The 18,627-nt window shown below is 46.1% G+C and overlaps 1 protein-coding gene across 7 annotated transcripts in view; it reads right to left on the bottom strand.

The window, feature by feature from the left end:
* The window catches only part of PATZ1 (POZ/BTB and AT hook containing zinc finger 1), a 39,268-nt gene extending 29,459 nt beyond the window's left edge, over window positions 1–9,809 (bottom strand). For 3 of the 7 annotated variants that reach the window (XM_077308068.1, XM_077308067.1, XM_077308065.1), the window contains exons 1-2: window positions 7,557–9,807; window positions 1,244–1,307 (exon numbers count right to left, since the gene is read on the bottom strand). In XM_077308068.1, the coding sequence (XP_077164183.1) occupies window positions 1,244–1,307; window positions 7,557–8,908 (1,416 nt within the window). In that variant the 5' untranslated portion in view covers window positions 8,909–9,807. Of the gene's footprint in view, window positions 1–1,243; window positions 1,308–7,556 lie in introns of all 7 variants that reach the window. The other 4 variants (XM_077308066.1, XM_077308063.1, XM_077308064.1 and 1 more) reach the window with 3 other exon arrangements.
* Between the last annotated feature and the right edge of the window lie 8,818 nt (window positions 9,810–18,627).

Consider the following 18,627-nt stretch of genomic DNA (forward strand, 5'->3'; position numbering starts at 1 on the left):
AGGATCTTCACTGTTATCCACTGTGCCCAAGAGTAACTTCTAAAATCTCAAATGTCTGAAGCCAACATGCCAGGGTGCACCTCTTCCTGTACAAGCCCATTTGCCCAGTCTCTCTAGAAAGGATTGTCTTAATTTTTTTTTACTTTACGTTATCTTAAACCTAAGGTGGCAAATATGATGGTCTTCAACACAAGAGAGTTGGCTCCAGAGGACAGCAAGGACAGGTATTTCTCAAGGCCCCAAGACCAAAGGTCTTCAGCACTAACAGAGCTAACATTCTGTGCACAGAACATCCAAGAATAATTGAATTAATCAGTAAAAAAGGGGCAAGAGTACAGCAGCACATTAAAGACTAACAAAATTTGGGGGCAAGGTATAAGATTTCATCACTGCTCACTTCCTCAAATCGGCCCTGGTTCACTTTATCAAAGCTTAACAATGGTTATATTTAATAATGAACCTGACAAGAGGAAGGGTGGGGGGAATCTGTGCATGAACAGGAAGGGAATGCTGCAGTGATCTGGGAAACACGACATCTGCATAAAGTCCTGGTGTCTACAAGCTATCTAGTTCAAAAAACAGAAATCCCCATTAATATAATAATGAATGCAAATCTGTCATTTCAGCTTAAATGTAAAACGATCTAACCAAGTTTTTCTTCATATTAAAGCATAGACATATGTGTGCCTGAAAATACACATATACATCATGTCACAATACTGAGCGAATACTACACATTGCTCCTCACTGGGAAAAACAAAAACAAAAGAGAAAAAGCTTCCAATTTTGCTCAGTGCAATGTTCTGAAGGCTGTGCAAAGTGGGGGCAGGGTGAGCTGTAACAGGTTAATGCACAATTAATAACTAGAATTTCCCTAAAATTAAAAGATGATACATGAGCCACCTGTTTGTGGGCACACAGAAGAGAAGAGAGAAACCTCCTGCAATACTGACAGAGACAAAGCTGCAAAGGAAGAGATTCAGGGTAGGGGCTTGGCTTGAGACGCAGGAAGGAACATCTGGGAAGGGGGAGGGGATGCAGAAGAGCCAGAGACAAAAGTGATGACATCAGGATGAGGGTGGGGTTGGTGGAGACAGAGATGCGAAAGAGAAGGAGCGGGAAGTCTCCTGGGGACATTTGCAAGGAATGGCCGCCCCTTCTATCATAAAATACATTTCCAGTCTTTGCATGCTCAAGCCTTCATTTATGAGTTCATACCCTCCTTTCCCCCCGCCATTCCTACCTGACACTTGTGAGGTCTCTCTGACGTGTGCACCTGTTTGATGTGCCCATTCAAGTGGTCAGGCCTTAAAAAGAAAACGTACAAAAATAAATCTACAATTATTTTTCATCTAAACCGACGAAGATTTCCAGCTAACACATTAGCTAAGCTATGCAATTCATTTACACAATCATTGTATCCATGTGGCTCACCAGTATTTTATGCTCTGTACCAAGACCTTATTCCTCGAATTTCCTGTGAATACAACCGTTGCAGTCTTGTGCAACTCAATCAGCATAAGACTCACCAATTTCCATAGAAAGTAAGTGTCCTGGGTAATGGACCGAGCCATAGAGTTGGAAGGGACTGCCAGAGTCATATAGTCCAATCCCCTGCATAATGTATGAAATTTACAATACCAGGTATTTCTTCTGAGAGGAGGATATGAGCCAGTTACAACAGCTTTTACTCGATTCATAGTAAGTGGTGAACATCTGGACAACTGCTATTTCTACTGAAGTTTGAGATCTAAAAGCTGTCTTTCACACACGCTTGTCTGAAAACTTTGTAAATAAAAGTTTTATTTACATATAGTTTAATGTTTTGTTTTATACGATCCCTGCATGCTGTGTCTGAAATGTGGGTGTCTAAATTGTAAATGTAAGTAAATACACATTCTCAAGATTGCAAAATGCTTTCAAACAAAATGGAAGCTTGGATAATTAAGGCAACACATACAATGCCAGGGTACTAAAGTTTCAAAGAAAAAAATGTAAGCTATCCAAAACATTTTAAAGCTGGTGGCTCATCCTGGAATCTTTCTCTCTCGAAAAAGGGGGGGGGGAACCCCACAACAGGTGACCCACAGAAAAAAAATCTAGATTTTCAGCAAGTCAAGCCTACTGAGATGTTTTAAAACAAAAGGATTTAAGTTGTTTACTTACTTTGTTTTTATACTGCTTTTCCTTGCTATACAAAGCAGTTTATAATAAATTGACCAGAAACCTGACATATTACAAACAATAACACAACTAAACAGCACTGGAATAGTCAAGAAAGACCCATCTAAACAAAGCAGCTTTACACTGCTTCTGAACTGAAAAAAGCTGCCCATTCTAAAGATGAGGTCAGCACAGAAAACATCCTTGCCCTAGCAGTCACTTACCTCCTTCTTAGTCTGCAGTACAAACCCATGGACCTTTACTTAGGAATAACAGGGTCTGGACTCAATAGGACTTACTTCCAAGCAAGCATGTGAAGAATTGGGCTTCATGCTCATATTTCTTGGATTTCAAGAGTCCTTACCCACAGCTAACATTTGTTGGACTGAGTGCTTTCGAAGGGAACCCACAGGGTTCAGGAAGAGGGCTTCCCAGACTATTGTGTTTGTTAAGACTGTAACATTAATTCTACTAATTCTGAAAATCTCCATTAGAGAATGCAAGAAAAACTGAACATTATTGTGGTGTTAGGTCTGTTTTTCCAGTTTTGTTTTGAATACAGGGAGCCTGAAAAGCTGCTGATTTTCTTAGCGGGAGGAGTTTTTTCCCCCCTGGTGGGAAGAAAGCCTTGCATTGTCTGAAACCCAAAAGCTGCTTGGAAACTAATTATCCCCCCCTCCTCCCCCGGTTTTCCTGTCTTCAGCCAATTACATAGGGCTCAATGGAATCTGGAGAGACGGGAGATAAAACAGCTCTTCAGTTGTTAAATCTGGTGCAAAAGGCAGGTGGGCTGAACCTGACCAACTGGATAATCTGGTTCGGACTTAAAAGACACTTGTATGCTCAGAGACATCTCCAGCTTCATGGCAACAATGCCCCATGAATCAATTTTCAACTGTAACGGTTGTTGCAAACATTAACAGAGATTTCTAGAGCTCTTCTTGGGATTCTAAAGCGAAAGAAATCAATTAACAGATCCAGCACAACAAAATCAGAGTCCAGTGGCACCTTTAAGACCAACAAAAATTTATTCCAGGCGTGAGCTTTCAAGCGCAAGCACTCTTCCTCAGACTTGTTGTGCTTGCGTTTGAAAGCTCACGCCTGGAATAAATCTTTGTTGGTCTTAAAGGTGCCACTGGACTCTGATTTTGTTGTGCTGCTTCAGACAGACCAGCACGGCTACCTACTGGAATTAATAAATTCATGAGCCATGGTCACTCCCCAAACAATTAAATGTCACACCTCCAGTTTAAACTAAAAGTTCAGTAATCTTGACAGAAATAAGTCCCTCAAGTTTAAAGAATGCAGGGGCTCTCATTAACAGAGTTTGAACAAGGCTCCTTCACTGTCCCTCTAGGACAGGGGTAGTCAACCTGCTGCCCTCCAGATGTCCATGGACTACAATTCCCAAGAGCCCCTGCCAGCAAATGCTCATGGGAATTGTAGACCATGGACATCTGGAGGGCCGCAGTTTGACTACCCCTGCTCTAGGATTTGCTATTTCCATGCAAGAATGTCTATGTTTTGTCTGTAATGCCTCTACTATGAATGTACTTTCTTTCAAGTAAATGTTATTACAATTGGAGCATAATGGTCAAATCTTAACTGTGCTTACTCAGAAATCCCATTTGTGTCAATGGGACTTGTCCAATGAACCAATACCAAGAAGCCTTGGTTGGTCATTTCTTCCCTTGAAAGTCATGGCGTTTATTTCACAGTAAATGTATTTAAATTTGGGATTTCAGTTATTCAGACTCTGAAGCCATGTATGTAGCTCCAAAAAAGCGACTGTTACCTTGTTCAGCAAGCAGCCATACAAGATTAATTTCAATACATTCAAAGTGGAAAAAGTCAAACCTTTGCTCCTTTTTTCTCTCTCTGCAAAAAGCAGAGGGTTTTGATTTTTGCTGCAGAAAATTCTCAGCAACTGTCATAACAGTTACAGTTTATCTCAGGAAGAATCTTACAGTTTACTATTAATTTCTTGCTGCCAACAATTCAGGTCTAGTCACAGATGGGGCTATCAAAACAACAAACCAAAAACAAAATGCTAAATGGACTCTGTTGCCCATAACAGTGCTCATTCTTCTTGAACCAGGATTGGCCAACTGAACAAACAAGACAAGTTCATGTTTTGAGTAAAGATACTTAGAACAGTGCAGGGATTCAGCATGTGCATGCAAAGAATCTCTTGCAAAACTACAACGATCTTGCAGTGTAACTCCCATATTCCTCTCAAAAGTCACCTGGAATGGCAAAATGTCATATGTCTTTTATAAAGTCCCCCACCACCAGATTGCTTCCAGAGCTCCATCAGTTGTTTCACAGACACAGTGCCGCCCCAAGCAGGAATTTACTCCCAGGGAAGCAGCTTGTATTTTGTATTAACTGGAAAGTAAAATACAGCCATTCTAAGGCCACATCTCCAACCCACAAGTGCGCAGCTACTGATCACTTCATTTAGGTTTGCACAGAAAAAAAGAAATATCATCACAGAGATAAATGTGAGATTACACAGACAAGTGGCTGCAACTTCATAGGCGTGTGTGATCACTGAAACCTTCATCCTAGATTCACTTCAGAAGAATTCCAAAGGGCTTGGAGCCTAAAGGGCCTCCAGCTCAGAGGTAGATCACATGCCTTGCATGTTGATGTCTCCAGGTTCAATCTCTGCAATTCTAGCTAAAAGGATCTCAAGCAAGAAGGATGTCTGAGACCTTGGTGAGCCAGAAAAAAGTGTACTGTGCAAGACAGACCAAGAGACTGGTTCTGCCCAGAGCTGTAAAGAATGGGTGGTATAACAATCCAAATAAATAAATAAAATAAATAAATTAGGCAAATCTGCAGGTTCCTGTGATCACACAAGTGTTGGGGAGAACTAAACAAATCTTAAAATAAAAAGTTTCATGAAAAACTTTCCATGATCATTGTTTTCATAAGGCGTTGACAAATTACCAACATTCAAATCAGTATATTTCAAGTTCCTACAAGCACAAATGAAGATACACTTGTCTTGGCAGGATATAGGGTTTAGACATGGGTATATGTCAGAGATGCTTTAGTCAAAACACTAAATCCTCTCTTCAGTGAGGGAAGAGCCTGCATCCCAGTGGCTGCTGGCACAACCGTTGCTATGTTTCTTTATAATGTGCATATGTATGTCGGAATCACTGAAAACTGGCAGCTGGCACAAATATACAGGAGTGTTGGAGGTGGCACAGAGGGCCATCTGGAAAGGTTTAGAACAGGACCTACAAGATGGCCTTTTACAGCCCAACCCTATGTGTACACACAGTTTTGATTATCTTCAGTGAGACTGTCTCACCCCCCCCCCCACCCAGTAAATGTACATAGGACTACATCCTCAATGATGCAAATTGAGCCAGTAGTGCTTGGTTGAAATCAGAGTAATGTATAATAAAATAAGCAAATGTAGGAAATGAATAAAACCCACTAGACTGATGGACAAACCAAGGCAGGATTTGTACCCTTATTTCTCTCTTGCTACTATCTGCTTTTCTCTTTTACATCAGCCTCACAGAGAGACCCACAAAGAACTGGGACACCATAAGCATCTGGTGTCATCTCTTGAAAAAAATTGTTTTTTTTAAAGCAGTAGTTGAGGAAGCCAGGTTGAACCCCTGGTTTAACATGGTCATCACCACAAAAGTGACAGAGACTACTCCTCTGTATTTTATAAAAGCAAAGTCATATGAATCAGCCCCCAGTCCATGAATTGGACATGATCAAAGTAATCAGATATCAAACATTTTCATCTACCTCTAAGAAGGAAGGTGTGTGGGGGGGGGGGGGGACTGGCTCGGTTTGACAAAATTGGAGAAAGAATTCAGGTTTTATTCCATGCTACTTATATCTACATCAAAAGGTAAAGGTATCCCCTGTGCAAGCACGGGTCATATCTGACCCTTGGGGTGACGCCCTCTAGCGTTTTCATAGCAGACTCAATATGGGGTGGTTTGCCAGTGCCTTCCCCACTTATTACTGTTTACCCCCCAGCAAGCTGGGTACTCATTTTACCAACCTCGGAAGGATGGAAGGCTGAGTCAACCTTGAGCCGGCTGCTGGGATTGAACTCCCAGCCTCATGGGCAGACAGCTCCAGACAGCATTTCTGCTGCCTTACCACCCTGCACCACAAGAGGCTCTATATCTACATACTGTAGAACAAAAGCAGAACTAATCTTCCCCATGATAATCTTGCAAAACACCCAATTTGGGAAAAAGGCAAAATGCTAGAAAAAAGACTCTTCATTTCAAACGATTCTCTTCATGAGAAGCTTCGTGGTTCGTTTCAGGCTAGGATCTGAAAGAATCTGGTTCAAATCTCCACTCTGCCTGGTGACCTTGGGCCTGTCCCACACACAGTGTAACTTACTTCACAGGGTGGTTGTCAGGATAAAATAGAGGAAAGGTTGTAATCCACATTGGGTCCCAATTGAGGAGTAAAGTGGTTTATAAAAGCAGCAAGTAAATGAACACGGATAAGATTTACATGGCTACATGACCAGAGCAACCCACTAATTCTATGGAACGCCAAGCAAACTTTTTTTTAGACCAGATCTGGCACCTAATTTCCACACCTAGCAGTCCTACCTCTGAGGATTCTGCTCCCTGTAAATACATGCCCACTAAATGGCTGATTTCTTGCAGTGTAATTTTGAATGTCTTTACTCAGAACCAAATTCCATGGAGTTTAATGAGGCTAAAACAGTTTCCTGGGAGCAACCCATATTCAATCCAGCTAGACTTTTTTCTGAATACACATTAACAGGATTAGGCTGTTAAAGAGTCCCTTTGCCTGTGACAGCCTGAATACATCATCTGCCACAACAAACATTAGTTACAAAGGAGCCATCCCCTTCCAAGCACACTTTGCCAAGCACATGTGCTTGGAATTATGGATCTTCCCTTCTGCATGTTACATGTTTACTAAAATAAACATTGTGGAAGACTGGCACAACTCAGCTGAGATGCAAAGCGCAAGGCTGCTCCTTGCCTGTGGCCTTGGAGGAGAGTATTCCTTCAGTCTAGCGTAGCTCTTACAAAGTTCCACTTCAACCTGTGGGGCAGTGAGGCCGGCCTCCATGCAGGTCTTTGACCGTTTATGCACTGGAGGTTTCATGCCGGGCTGCAGGCTGGAGTTTTAGTCGTGGCTGGTTGCCCCACCTCTTCCTGTACCCACATGGGGGAGCATTTGGCCTGGTGCACTTCATCCACCCCCGATTTGTGCTCCTGCACGGGAGCTGGGGGAGTGAAGTTCCCAGTGCATAAACGGTCTTTGAGAGAATAGACTCTCGTTATGTTGGCCACTAAAAGGGGAGTTAAAGGATCCAATGAGAGACTTTGCTTTCGGCTTTGAACCCATCATCTTACCTAGAGAAACCTTTTCCGCAGCTCTGACAAATGTAAGGCTTGCCCACAGACCCGTCGTGAGACCGAACATGATAGGACATTCTGTCTTTCCTCTTGAACCGCAACCCGCACACCGGACAGGAGTAAGGCTTCTCGCCAGAATGTGACAGCTTGTGCCGGTTCAAGTGGTACACATCCCGAAAAATCTTCCCACAGATCTCACAAGCCACCTGTTTTCTTGTCCGGCTTCTCTTGCGGGGGGCCTCGGGGTCATCCAGACCCGGCACCCCATTTTCACCAAGCCTTGGCGGAGGGATGTCTATGTAGCCCAACTGTAAGCTGGTGACCCCATGCTGAGCTTCGTGCTGCCGGAGGCGGTTGGCGTCTGTAAATACTTTCCCACACAGGCCGCAAGGAAGAATACCAGCATCCCTCAAGCCCCCCGGAGCACTGAACATCATGGAGTCCAAGAGGTTGGCTTTGCGGGGCCGCCCCCGTCCCCTTTTGCTGTTTAAGGAGGGAGCGGCAGGGCTGACATTCTGGAAAGGGGAAGCCAGCAGGGGCGGGGACAGCGGGCCCGCCACCATGGGCAGGCGGTCTACGCCCTGCAGGACGGGCAAGGAGGTCTGGGCAGCGGCTGAGAGCGCAGCCCTGGTGGCCTCGTCCTCAGGCATCCCGGCGATCCCATTGCCGTTGGGGGCGAGCCCAGCCCCGTTGGTCATGTCCAGGGGGAAGCCGAGGTCAGTGGTGGCCCCACCGGGGCGGAAAAGCATGATGTCAGGGCGAGCGGCCGGCGGGACTAGGATCTGCACGTTGGACTGCTTGATGACCTCTTGGCAGATGTCAATGACGGAGCGCATGAGGAGGAACTTGGCCGCAGTCATGAGCTCGGGGAAGCTCTCCAGGCGCACCACGATGCGGGACGTGTAGGCGAAGTCCAGGATGTCCCCGAACACCTTGGAGCTGATGGTGTGCATCTCCAGCTCCCGGCCGCCCCCGGGGGCACCGCCTGTGCCGCCGCCCCCAGCTGCCTCAGCGGCGCCCCCGTCCTGCGCCCCGGGCCCTCCCGCGCCTCCTCCGTCGGCCCCTCCGCTCAGCCCCTGGGCGCTGAAGACAGACTCGAAGTACTCGCTGCAGGCGGCCAGCACCGCCCGGTGCGCAGGGAAGCTCTCGTCGCCCACCCGCAGCAGCACGTCGCAGAAGCGCCCGCCGTTCTTGCGCTGCTGGTTGAGGCTGTGCAGCAGGTCTGCGCTGTGGCGGCTCACCTGGTACGTGTAGCAGCCCGGCGGGGACGGGCCGCAGGAATTGGCGGCGGCGGCGGCTGCAGCGGCGGCGGCGGCTGCAGCGACGGCCGCCTCACTCACCCGCTCCATCGAGGCTGGCGACCGGCCGGCCCTGCCCGCTTGCCTTCCCCGGCTGCGGCCAGCAGGGGGCGCGCTGTCCCGCCGCTCCGCCGCTCCCGTCGAAGGTGCCCGGGAGCGCGCGCGCCCGCCGAAAAGAGAGAGAGAGAGAGAGACGGGGCGGGGGGAAAGAAAAGAGACAAGGAGGAATGGCGCACGCGCTCCGCCTCGCGCCTCGCAGAAAATTCCCCAGGCCCCAGCGGCGCTGTGCGCGAGCGCGCAACGCTGTGCTGGGCGAAGGGCGCGCGGGGGGCGGCGAGGCGAGGCGGCGGCGCGGAGGGAAGCGGAGACGGAGAGGCAGGGAGGGAGGAACAAAAGGCTCGGGCGGAGGGGGGCGCGCGCGCACGGACCAGCAACTGCAGCAACAGCGAGGCCCCCGCCGGAGAAGAGGGGGAGGGGGGCTTCCCTGCAAGCTCCTTACGGCCGCCACGAGGCGCTGCGACGGACCGGCGAAGGCAACCGGGATCGGAGGCGGAGGAGGCGGCGGCGGCGGCGGCGGCTCCTGTTCTTCGCCGTCGAAAGCCTGGAAGTTTTCGGGGACTGGCGGCGCTCTGTCTTGTCTATCTGTTCGTCCCCCTCCCTCGGTGTGTGTGTGTATGTGTGTGTGTTTGGAGAGGAGGAAAGATGGCAGCGGCTGCACTTCCTCTTGCACTTTCACCCCTGGGGGGGAGGAAGAGAGGGGGGGCGGATAGTACAAAGCCCCCCCCCCCCGTTGAAGAAGAAAAAAATCTCTCGCGCGCGCCGTCTTCCGCGGGGCTCCGCTCGCCGCTTCGGCCTCCGCTGGTGGGCCGCCCAGGCGGTCGCGCTGCAAACTTTGCTCGGTCTTCTGCGGCTTCGGCGCCCCCACCCTATGGATAAAAGGACCCCCCCCCGCCGTTTCTCTCCAGCCACTGAAGCTCTTCCCCCCTCCCTCGCTTCCTGCCCCCCTCCCTCCCCGCATCCGCCAATGCAAAAGCAGCCAGAGGCGGCAGGCCGGCCCCCACCCCACGCCACCACCAACCCCCCCTCCCTCCCTCCCTTCCCGGCCACGGGGGTTGGGGGCTGCTGCAGTAGCCCTCCCCCTCCCCAGAAGAGATCTGCCAATGCCGAGCAAGCAGCGGCAAAGGCCCCCGCCCCAGGCTGATGAGGGTGGCGGGTGGGACTGGCTTGCAAATATGCGCCCCCATCCACCCCCGGCCAACATATGCACAAAAATAATCTGTAGGCCCTAAGGGGGGGGTAGACTTTAATCTTCCTCCCCCCCCTCCTCCCAGATAAATGGAGATGGTGCAATTCAAGAACTCTGCCCCCGTAGAGCTTCAGAGAAAGCTGCCCCCACCCAACACGGGAAAGCGATCCCTAGGCTTGGGCCAGTATAAGGCAGAGGCTTGCAAAGGAGGGATGGGGGGAGGAACATGGCTGAACCCTCCCCCACTAATTCGATGCCCTCCATGGGCCTGCCGTTTGTGGACTGCGAAAGGAACTCTCCCCCACTCCCCAATTTTGTGCATGGGTTGAGTAGGACAGTCCAGTTCAAAACCCTGATTTAGATACCAAGAAGTTAATAAGGCCCTGCTCAAGGCAGTCTCCATTGGATTCTGATACCAACAAATAATTGTTGATAGGATAGGGCCTTCCTTCGCCTTACCTTTGTGAGTGTTCTGAAATTGGTCTGCATGCTTTTTCCGGCTTGTACTTTGGAATGAGTTGCCCATAAATTGCTTTTGGACCTGAAAAATAAGGCACGGGATTCTGGTCTCTCTTAAGGACCCGCTACCCAATGTCTGTCACAAGGACCCTCTTTAAAACCAGAGAAGTGCTGCATTTTTGGACATGTCTTCCTTATCACTGTCCCCTTTTTCCCCATTCAGGCCTCATTTTGTTTATGGGTGCATTTTTGACCAAGCAACAGAAGGTTTTTAGATTGCAGGGAGAACTTCCAGTCCTGGAATCTTAGCAAGGAATTATTTGTTTGACTATTCATAAAATGTATAACTGTTTTGGGGATTGGTGTGCAAAGGAGCAACAGGCCTTCAACAACAACAACCCTCCCCCCCATGCAGTATCCTAACATCTGCTTAAGGCTCCAGAATATTTTGACTCCCATGTGAAGGGGGGCTGGCTTTTAGAGCATAAGGCATGTGTATGTGTGAATGATGTATGGCTTGCTGAGTCCTTTTATTCCAGAGATGCTGATGGCAAAAAACAATAATACCTCAGATCAAATCCTCTGTGGCAGAACTAGCAATGCTGTCCTTTAAATCTGCTTTCTCATTGCCAGAAGCAATTACTGTCACAGAAGTAAAAATCGGCTTGACGCAAGTGATGTTCATATATAAACAGGTGGTATTTCACACGCTTCTAAAAACTGAAATAGATTAAGCGGCACTGCTCTTTTGGAGCGCATATCCTCTTGTTCTTTTCCTAAACCATTCCTGGCTTAAAGCTTGGATTTGCTTACTTTATTCAGTTGTTCTGTTTTCTTCATTAACTGATCTTGAAAAAGGATGATGCTTTCTTTAAACATGCTTGCATGGTACAATTGTGTCTCCAACATTCTGTCTGCTTGTCTGTATATTTATTTACTTAATTTATAGCCCAGCTTTCTCACTGATACTTCAGGTGTTGTAAGTCAAGACATGTAATGAGGGGAGCCCCCCTCCTTTTGCTGGCTTATACAAGTCATTCACTCCTTTATCTTTTGCCCCTGCAGTAACTGTTTGATTACCTATGCTCGTGATGCTTTGTCCATATTTTGCAATTTCTCTGATTTGAATAACTGGGCTGTGCAGGAGGGTGGGTCTTACTTGTGAGAGTGTTAGACTCCAGTTGGAGAGCCCTGTTCAAATCCCCACCCAGCCATTAAACAGGCTGGGTGATCTGGGGCCAGTGTGACAGGCGGGTTGTGAGAAGGAAATTGAGTCTGGGGTGTATGCTGCCCTGAGCTCATTGGAGAAAGGTTGGACTAAAAATGTCCAAAATATATGGCCTAGAGCAGGGGTTGTCAACCTGTGGTCCTCCAGATGTTCATGGACTACAGTTCCCATGAGCCCCTGCCCTACATCCTTTTTCTCCTGTGTTTCCAATCCGCCCCATCCCACTTTCTCTTTCCACCACTATTCTTCTAAGCTTCTCTTCCAAGGTATTTTGGTGTAGTGGTTAGGAGTGTGGACTTCTAATCTGGCATGCCGGGTTCGATTCTGCACTTCCCCACATGCAGCCAGCTGGGTAACCTTGGGCTCACCACGGCACTGATAAAACTGTTCTGACCAGACAGTGATATGAGCGCTCTCTCAGCCTCACCCACCCCACAGGGTGTCTGTTGTGGGGAGAGGAATGGGAAGGTGATTGTAAGCCGCTTTGAGCCTCCTTCGGGTAGAAAAAAGCGGCATATAAGAACCAACTCTTCTTCTTCTTTTCTTACTGGATTAGTTTATAATATGTATATTAGTATAATATGTATGTTTTGTTCAGTGGATAGCTTTGTTTCAAATGTCTGCAATCCAAGACCTATTTTTATTAAAGTGCTGGTATCATATAAGGCTGATTTCCACCAATTCCCACCTCAGGACTGGGGAGAGTCCCCACCACCATGACAAAAAAAAAGCTGTATATCATACTATTGCTGATCTTGACAAATCCCAGGAGCCAGGTTGCTGTGTCAATTATTTTATTGTGTCTCCATGAAAATTACTAAGCATTTCACACCAGAATATGTTTTGTTGTATGACATTAAAATATACTTGCATGAAGTTTTTTGTAATTGCTTGTTTATATGCTCAACATTCAGTAGCAGTAGATGAATTCATTTCTTAACCATTTGCTTTCTATACTGGTCCCAATAAAGTGGAACTTCTAAAGCAACAATGCAACTTTTAAGTGGAATTTAGAAGAAAATGAAATTATCAGAATTAGAGAAGAACTTTTATTATAGATTTAATAAAATGATGATAAACTGAAGATGTAAGAATTAGCTTTTGTATAGTAATAATAATTAGAAAATTAGGTAATTAATAAATTACGCTCTGAAGACTGAAAAACGAGTCTGGCTCCTAAACTTTGGGGCTGATTTCTAGGGCTGGAGAAAATTTGCAAAGGCTTGTTCTATTGATTACAATGATTCACACAACAATCTACTTTGGGAATCATTGAGAAAGGTGAACTAGAAATAACATTTTTAAAAAATCAGTAGGTTTCAACTTGTAATGAGATCTTCAAAGTGGGATGCAGAGACCACTGGTTGAGATTTTTGTGTATTTAAATTAATACCTGGAAGGCTTGCCTCTCTTTGCACACCTGCAATATGAAAAGGTATTTCTTCATGGCTCTATCAGCAGCTGCTAGGTACCTTAGTGCAGGGGTAGTCAACCTGTGGTCCTCCAGATACCCATGGACTACAATTCCCATAAGCCCCTGCCAGCAAATGCTGGCAGGGGCTCATGGGAATTGTAGTTCATGGACATCTGGAGGACCACAGGTTGACTACTACTCTTTTGAGCCAAATGCCTTAAAATTTGGTCTGGATGACTTAGGCATGGCTATTACTAGAAAAATTAAAATTGAATATTTATATATTCCCACAAAATGGGGAACACATTTTGGAATACCCCCCAAAATGGTTCATGCTAGGTAGAAAGCTGAAAATTAGAACACATGGAATTCAAATCAGTGATTGCTAGAAAAGTCTGAAGGGACATTTCTGTATTACTTGTCTTTGAATGCTGGGAAAACAATTTTACTTCAGTGAAATACAAAATACATGAGATTGAATTCTGTTGATTCTTCAGTAGTTAATATATCCAGATGGAAGTACTGTCTCCCTCTCTAAATCTTTCTCTGTTATCTCTATATTGAAGAAAGTAGGGAAAAGCACTTGGCCACTCAGGTATGAACTAAATCATATCCCTGACGAATATACAGTAGAAGTGACATAGATTTAAGGAATTAGATCTGATAGGCAGAGTGCCTGAAGAACTATGGACGGAGGTTCGCAACATTGTAGAAGAGGTAGCTACTAAAACCATCCCAAATAAAAAGAAATGCAAGAAAGCAAAATGGTTGTCTGAGGAAGCTTTACAAATAGCTGAGGGGAGAAGGGAAGTGAAAGGCAAGGGAGAAAGAGAAAGATACAACCAACTGAATGGTGATGGATCTTTGTTCTGACTCAGGAAAGGAATTTTAATAGTAAGTTTGATCTTATCAGTATCACTAGTCTATCTTATCAGTAGACTAGGGGCCAAGCCCATTGCATTCGGGAATACAAGGGGCACTAGATTGGGGGGTGGGATGGAGTGGAAGAACTCTGCAGACAGCCTCCCCCTCGCTGTAGGACCTGGAAAGGCTGCAGGCAGCTGTTAGGGAACTCACTGGCAGGGGCAGCTCTCAGGCAGCAGGGATCTGTAGCCTCTGGGCCTTGGAGAGAAATGGAAGAAGGAGGGGGTGGTCAGGGGTGGGGGACGGAAGGCGATTGGCTGGCCGCTGGACAGACAACTGCCCTGAGTGGGTTGTTAAGTGCTGAGTGGCACTTAAGCTATGAGTCACACTCACCTTACCATAAATATATGGAGAGATTATGAAATAGGGCGACTGCACAAATATGGCTGAAATTTCTGCCTAATTGGGGAGTATGGAGGAGAGCATAATTTGTAAATAAAAATAAATAAGTTTTCAACCCCAACTTTACTTAAGGTAAAGGTAAAGGAATCCCCTGTGCAAGCACCGAGTCATGTCTGACCCTTGGGGTGACGCCCTCTAGCGTTTTCATGGCAGACTCAATACGGGGTGATTTGCCATTCCCTTCCCCAATCATTACCATTTACCTCCCAGCAAGCTGGGTACTCATTTTACTGACCTGGGGAGGATGGAAGGCTGAGTCAACCTTGAGCCGGCTGCTGGGATCGAACTCCCAACCTCATGGGCAGACAGCTTCAGACAGCATGTCACTGCCTTACCACTCTGCGCCAGTTGAAGAGTTTAGCCTACCTGTGTCTGGAGGAGTGGTAACTTGACTTCAGAAAGAATTAGATATTACAGATAAGCTAAAGGGCAGGAGAGAATAGTGTGATAAAAACATTGGGCCTATCATTTCGTAGTAACAAATTGCATTGGTGTATATGAAGAAGACTCGGTTCTTATATACCACTTTTCTCTACCAGTAGTCTCAAAGTAATTTACAATCACCTTCCCTTTCCCCTCCCCGCAATGGACACCCTGTGAGGTAGGTGAAGCTGAGCGTCCTAATATTGCTACTCAGTCAGAACAGCTTTATCAGTGCTGTGGGGAGCCCAAGGTCACCCAGCTGGCTGCATGTGGGGGAGCATGGAATCAAACAGGGCTTACCAGATTAGAAGTCCACATTCCTAACCACTACACCAAGCTGGCTGTCTGTGAAATGCACATGCCCAATATGAAACATCGGTGTGGCAACAAATTAGGATAGAAAGAAAAGTATTTGTTCTGGTTCTTATTAGTTGCACTTTTACCATAACTTAAAAGTTCTAGGGTCAGATTCTGTTATGCTATAATGGAAATGTGGTAAAATAAATCCCTCATCATCCAACTCTCCCTTCTAGGAAAAAAGGTATCACTTTTCCCCTGCTTTCAAGGCCACACCTACCTCCAAACCTCAGAAGTCTCACTATAGATAGAGGTTTGATTAGATATCCATGCTGTAATCATGTCCAAGGTAGACTAGCTGTAATGCACTTTCAGTTGAGAAGCTTCAGCTAATGCGAAATGAATCACAAAGATTAGTATCTGGTGTGAACTGTAGAGTGCATATTTAAACCGCGCAGAGAAAATTTAGCTTGGCAGACACTTAATTTGGTGCTAGCTGACATTTAAAGCCCTACAATTCTGGAATCCTGATAGCTGAAAGGCTAACAAGTGTTCCCATATTAATTTGAGTATTCCCATGCTAATTTGAGCTTCCTCTGTGGTGGTGCCATAATTCTTGAACACCCTGCCCACAACTTTTCCGTGCTAGCTGAAGATGATTGGCTGTTGATTATGGTTCCTTTAAAATGTGATTTTCATATGTGATTGTTGTTCATATATTGTTTATAATTAGAAGCCGTATGGAATGCTTTTGACGATAGAAAATGAAGAGTTGGTTTTTATACCTCGCTTTTCATTACCCGGAGAAATCCTCAAATCAGCTTTCATTCGCTTACTCCCTACAACAGACACCCTGTGAGGTAGGTTGTGCTGAGAGAGCTCTGAGATAATTGAAACTGGCACAAGGTCACCCAGCTGGCTACATATGGAGGAGTGGTTAAGAGCATGCTGCTCTTAACCACTGCACCATGCTAGTTGTAATACTGGTATCTTTATATATAGCTCCATATAATAAAATAGGGCAATTACATGATAACACTCAGCTATTCAAGATAAATGTACAGGAAAATTTTCACAATAGCATACAAAATGCGTGAGATTCAATACCATTGCCTCTTCAGTAGTTTTTGTTTCCCAGTGTAAGTACTCTCCCTCTCTAAATCTTTCTCAGTGTAACAAGTTTAGTGTCCAGTGGCAACTTTAAGACCAAAAATGTTTTATTCAAGGTATGAGCTTTCATGTGCACACACATTTCCTCAGAGAATATGATGAAATTGAAGTAATTCAGTTCATACTTATTATTTAAATGTATTTCCCACCACTCCCGAGACCAGCTTGTGGCGGGTTACACGTTGTCTCTTTTAAAACCCCAATAAAACTCCACTAAAACAATAAAGGGACATAAAAATTGTACAACAAAAGAACCCAGAACAAAACCAAAGCAATACATGGCGATAGCACCAATCCCCCATTGCCCCAGTAAAACACTAATAAAGGGAGTGGGAAGAGGACGCCATAGATAACACATGGCCTAAATGCTTCCTAACACTAGGGGAGCCCCAATCAGATCTTCCTCACTGCGCCAGCCTCAACCATGAACCCAGCAGAAGAGCTCAATTTTGCAGGCCCTGTGGGAGGCTGAAAGCTCCTGCAGGGCCCGCAGCTCATTCCACCAGGTAGGGGCCAGAACCAAAAAGGCCAGGCATGCTTCTCTGGGGCTGGGAATTACCAACAATTCGGTGCCCACAGAATGTAAGACTCTGCAGGGGGCATAGGGCAACAGGCGGTCCCTCAAGTATGTGGGTCCCAGACTGCAAAAGGTCTTAAAGGTCAAAACCAAAACCTTTAACCGGATCCAGGCAGCAACCAGCAACCAACGCAGCTTCCTAACCACAGGCTCGACACGGGCCCTCCAAGATGTTCCTGTGAGGATCCTAGCAGCAGCATTTTGTACCATCTGTAATTTCTGGATCAAGGACAAGGGCAGGCCCACGTAGAGTGAGTTACAGGAATCTATTCTGGAGGTGACCGATGCATGGCCAGGTGTTCAGAGGACAGGTCATGGTGGAGCGACTTTATCTGCAAAAAAGCTTGCTAATGCCTCACAGCCAAGAATCAATTGACTAATATTTTGGTGCCCCTCCTCCAGGGTGGTAAGAGACCGAATTCCCCTAAACAATTGAGCCAGGTGAGAGCTTTCTTTAGCGACTGCCTCTGGGCATGTGCAATTTCTTTAGCAAAAAAAAAATAAAATGTTGCCACTTTCACTGCCATCTCATACGCCCTCATAAGCGTGCGATAAGATGTTCTTGCCATTTCATCATGAGTTTTCAACCACACTCGCTCTAGTCGTCTCACTTCCGTCTTCTTCTCCTAGAGCACCCCAGTATACCAGGGGCCTTGTTTGAGTAGAGGGCAGAGAGGACTTACAGGCAAGTGTGAGGATAAATTAACATAGTGTAATTAAAATGGTTAACAGATAACAGAGATAAATGGGGGAAACAGCAATTTAGATTTTGTTTGTGTTCACTTTGGATTGAATTACATGAGAAACATATTGGGTTCAATAAATATGCCTCCATTAAGAGAATAATGGGTGATGAGATAGTCAATTGCTGACAGCAATTAGCTGAGATCTTGCCCTTCTGCCTTTTGGTATCTGTCTGCGTCTCCTGGCCAGGATGGATCTTTGTCCTGACTCAGCAAGGCAATTCTAATAGCAAGTTTGATAGGGCAACTGTACAGGTATGGCTGAGATTTCTGCCTACTTGGGGACTTCACAGGTATGGAGGACAGTATCATTTGTAAATTAAAACACAGAACTTTTCAAACTCAACTTGTGTTTTTAATTTACCAGTGTCTGTGTGGAGGAGGGATAACTTGATAGACATTATTAAGGAGTGAGATATTCCAGGCAATCCCATGTCAGTTAAAGGGGAAAAAGAAAATATTCAAGGTAAATGTACAGGAAACGTTTCTATTCAGCCCACTCATCTTTCCTCCTGTATGTACCAGGAATAACAAGAGGTCAAGCACGACACCCTCTCTGAGGGTAAAGTCATAGATAAATCTGACGCTCGTCACTATTACTCTGCGTCACCTCCCTTCTAAATGCGCTTGCGGTAACTGAAGAGGAGGGAACTTTGCACATGCCCAGAGGCAGTCACTTTCTTAAGAGTTTAATATTCCACAGTCAATGGAGGAAAGGCAAGAAACCTTCCTCCAATCCCCCGCAGGACGGAGAAGGGTGTGCGTTGCTTAGGTGACCTCACCGGTCGACGGCCAACTACCGTGTTCCACTCTAGCTCCTCCCCTCTATGTCACCCCTCCCTTCCGTAGCTAGCGGAGGACCATAGAGTGGCGTGTAAAGAAGGTCG

Source organism: Paroedura picta, chromosome 13 (genome assembly GCF_049243985.1).
Source record: "Paroedura picta isolate Pp20150507F chromosome 13, Ppicta_v3.0, whole genome shotgun sequence".
In the NCBI taxonomy this organism is placed as follows: Eukaryota; Metazoa; Chordata; class Lepidosauria; order Squamata; family Gekkonidae; genus Paroedura; species Paroedura picta.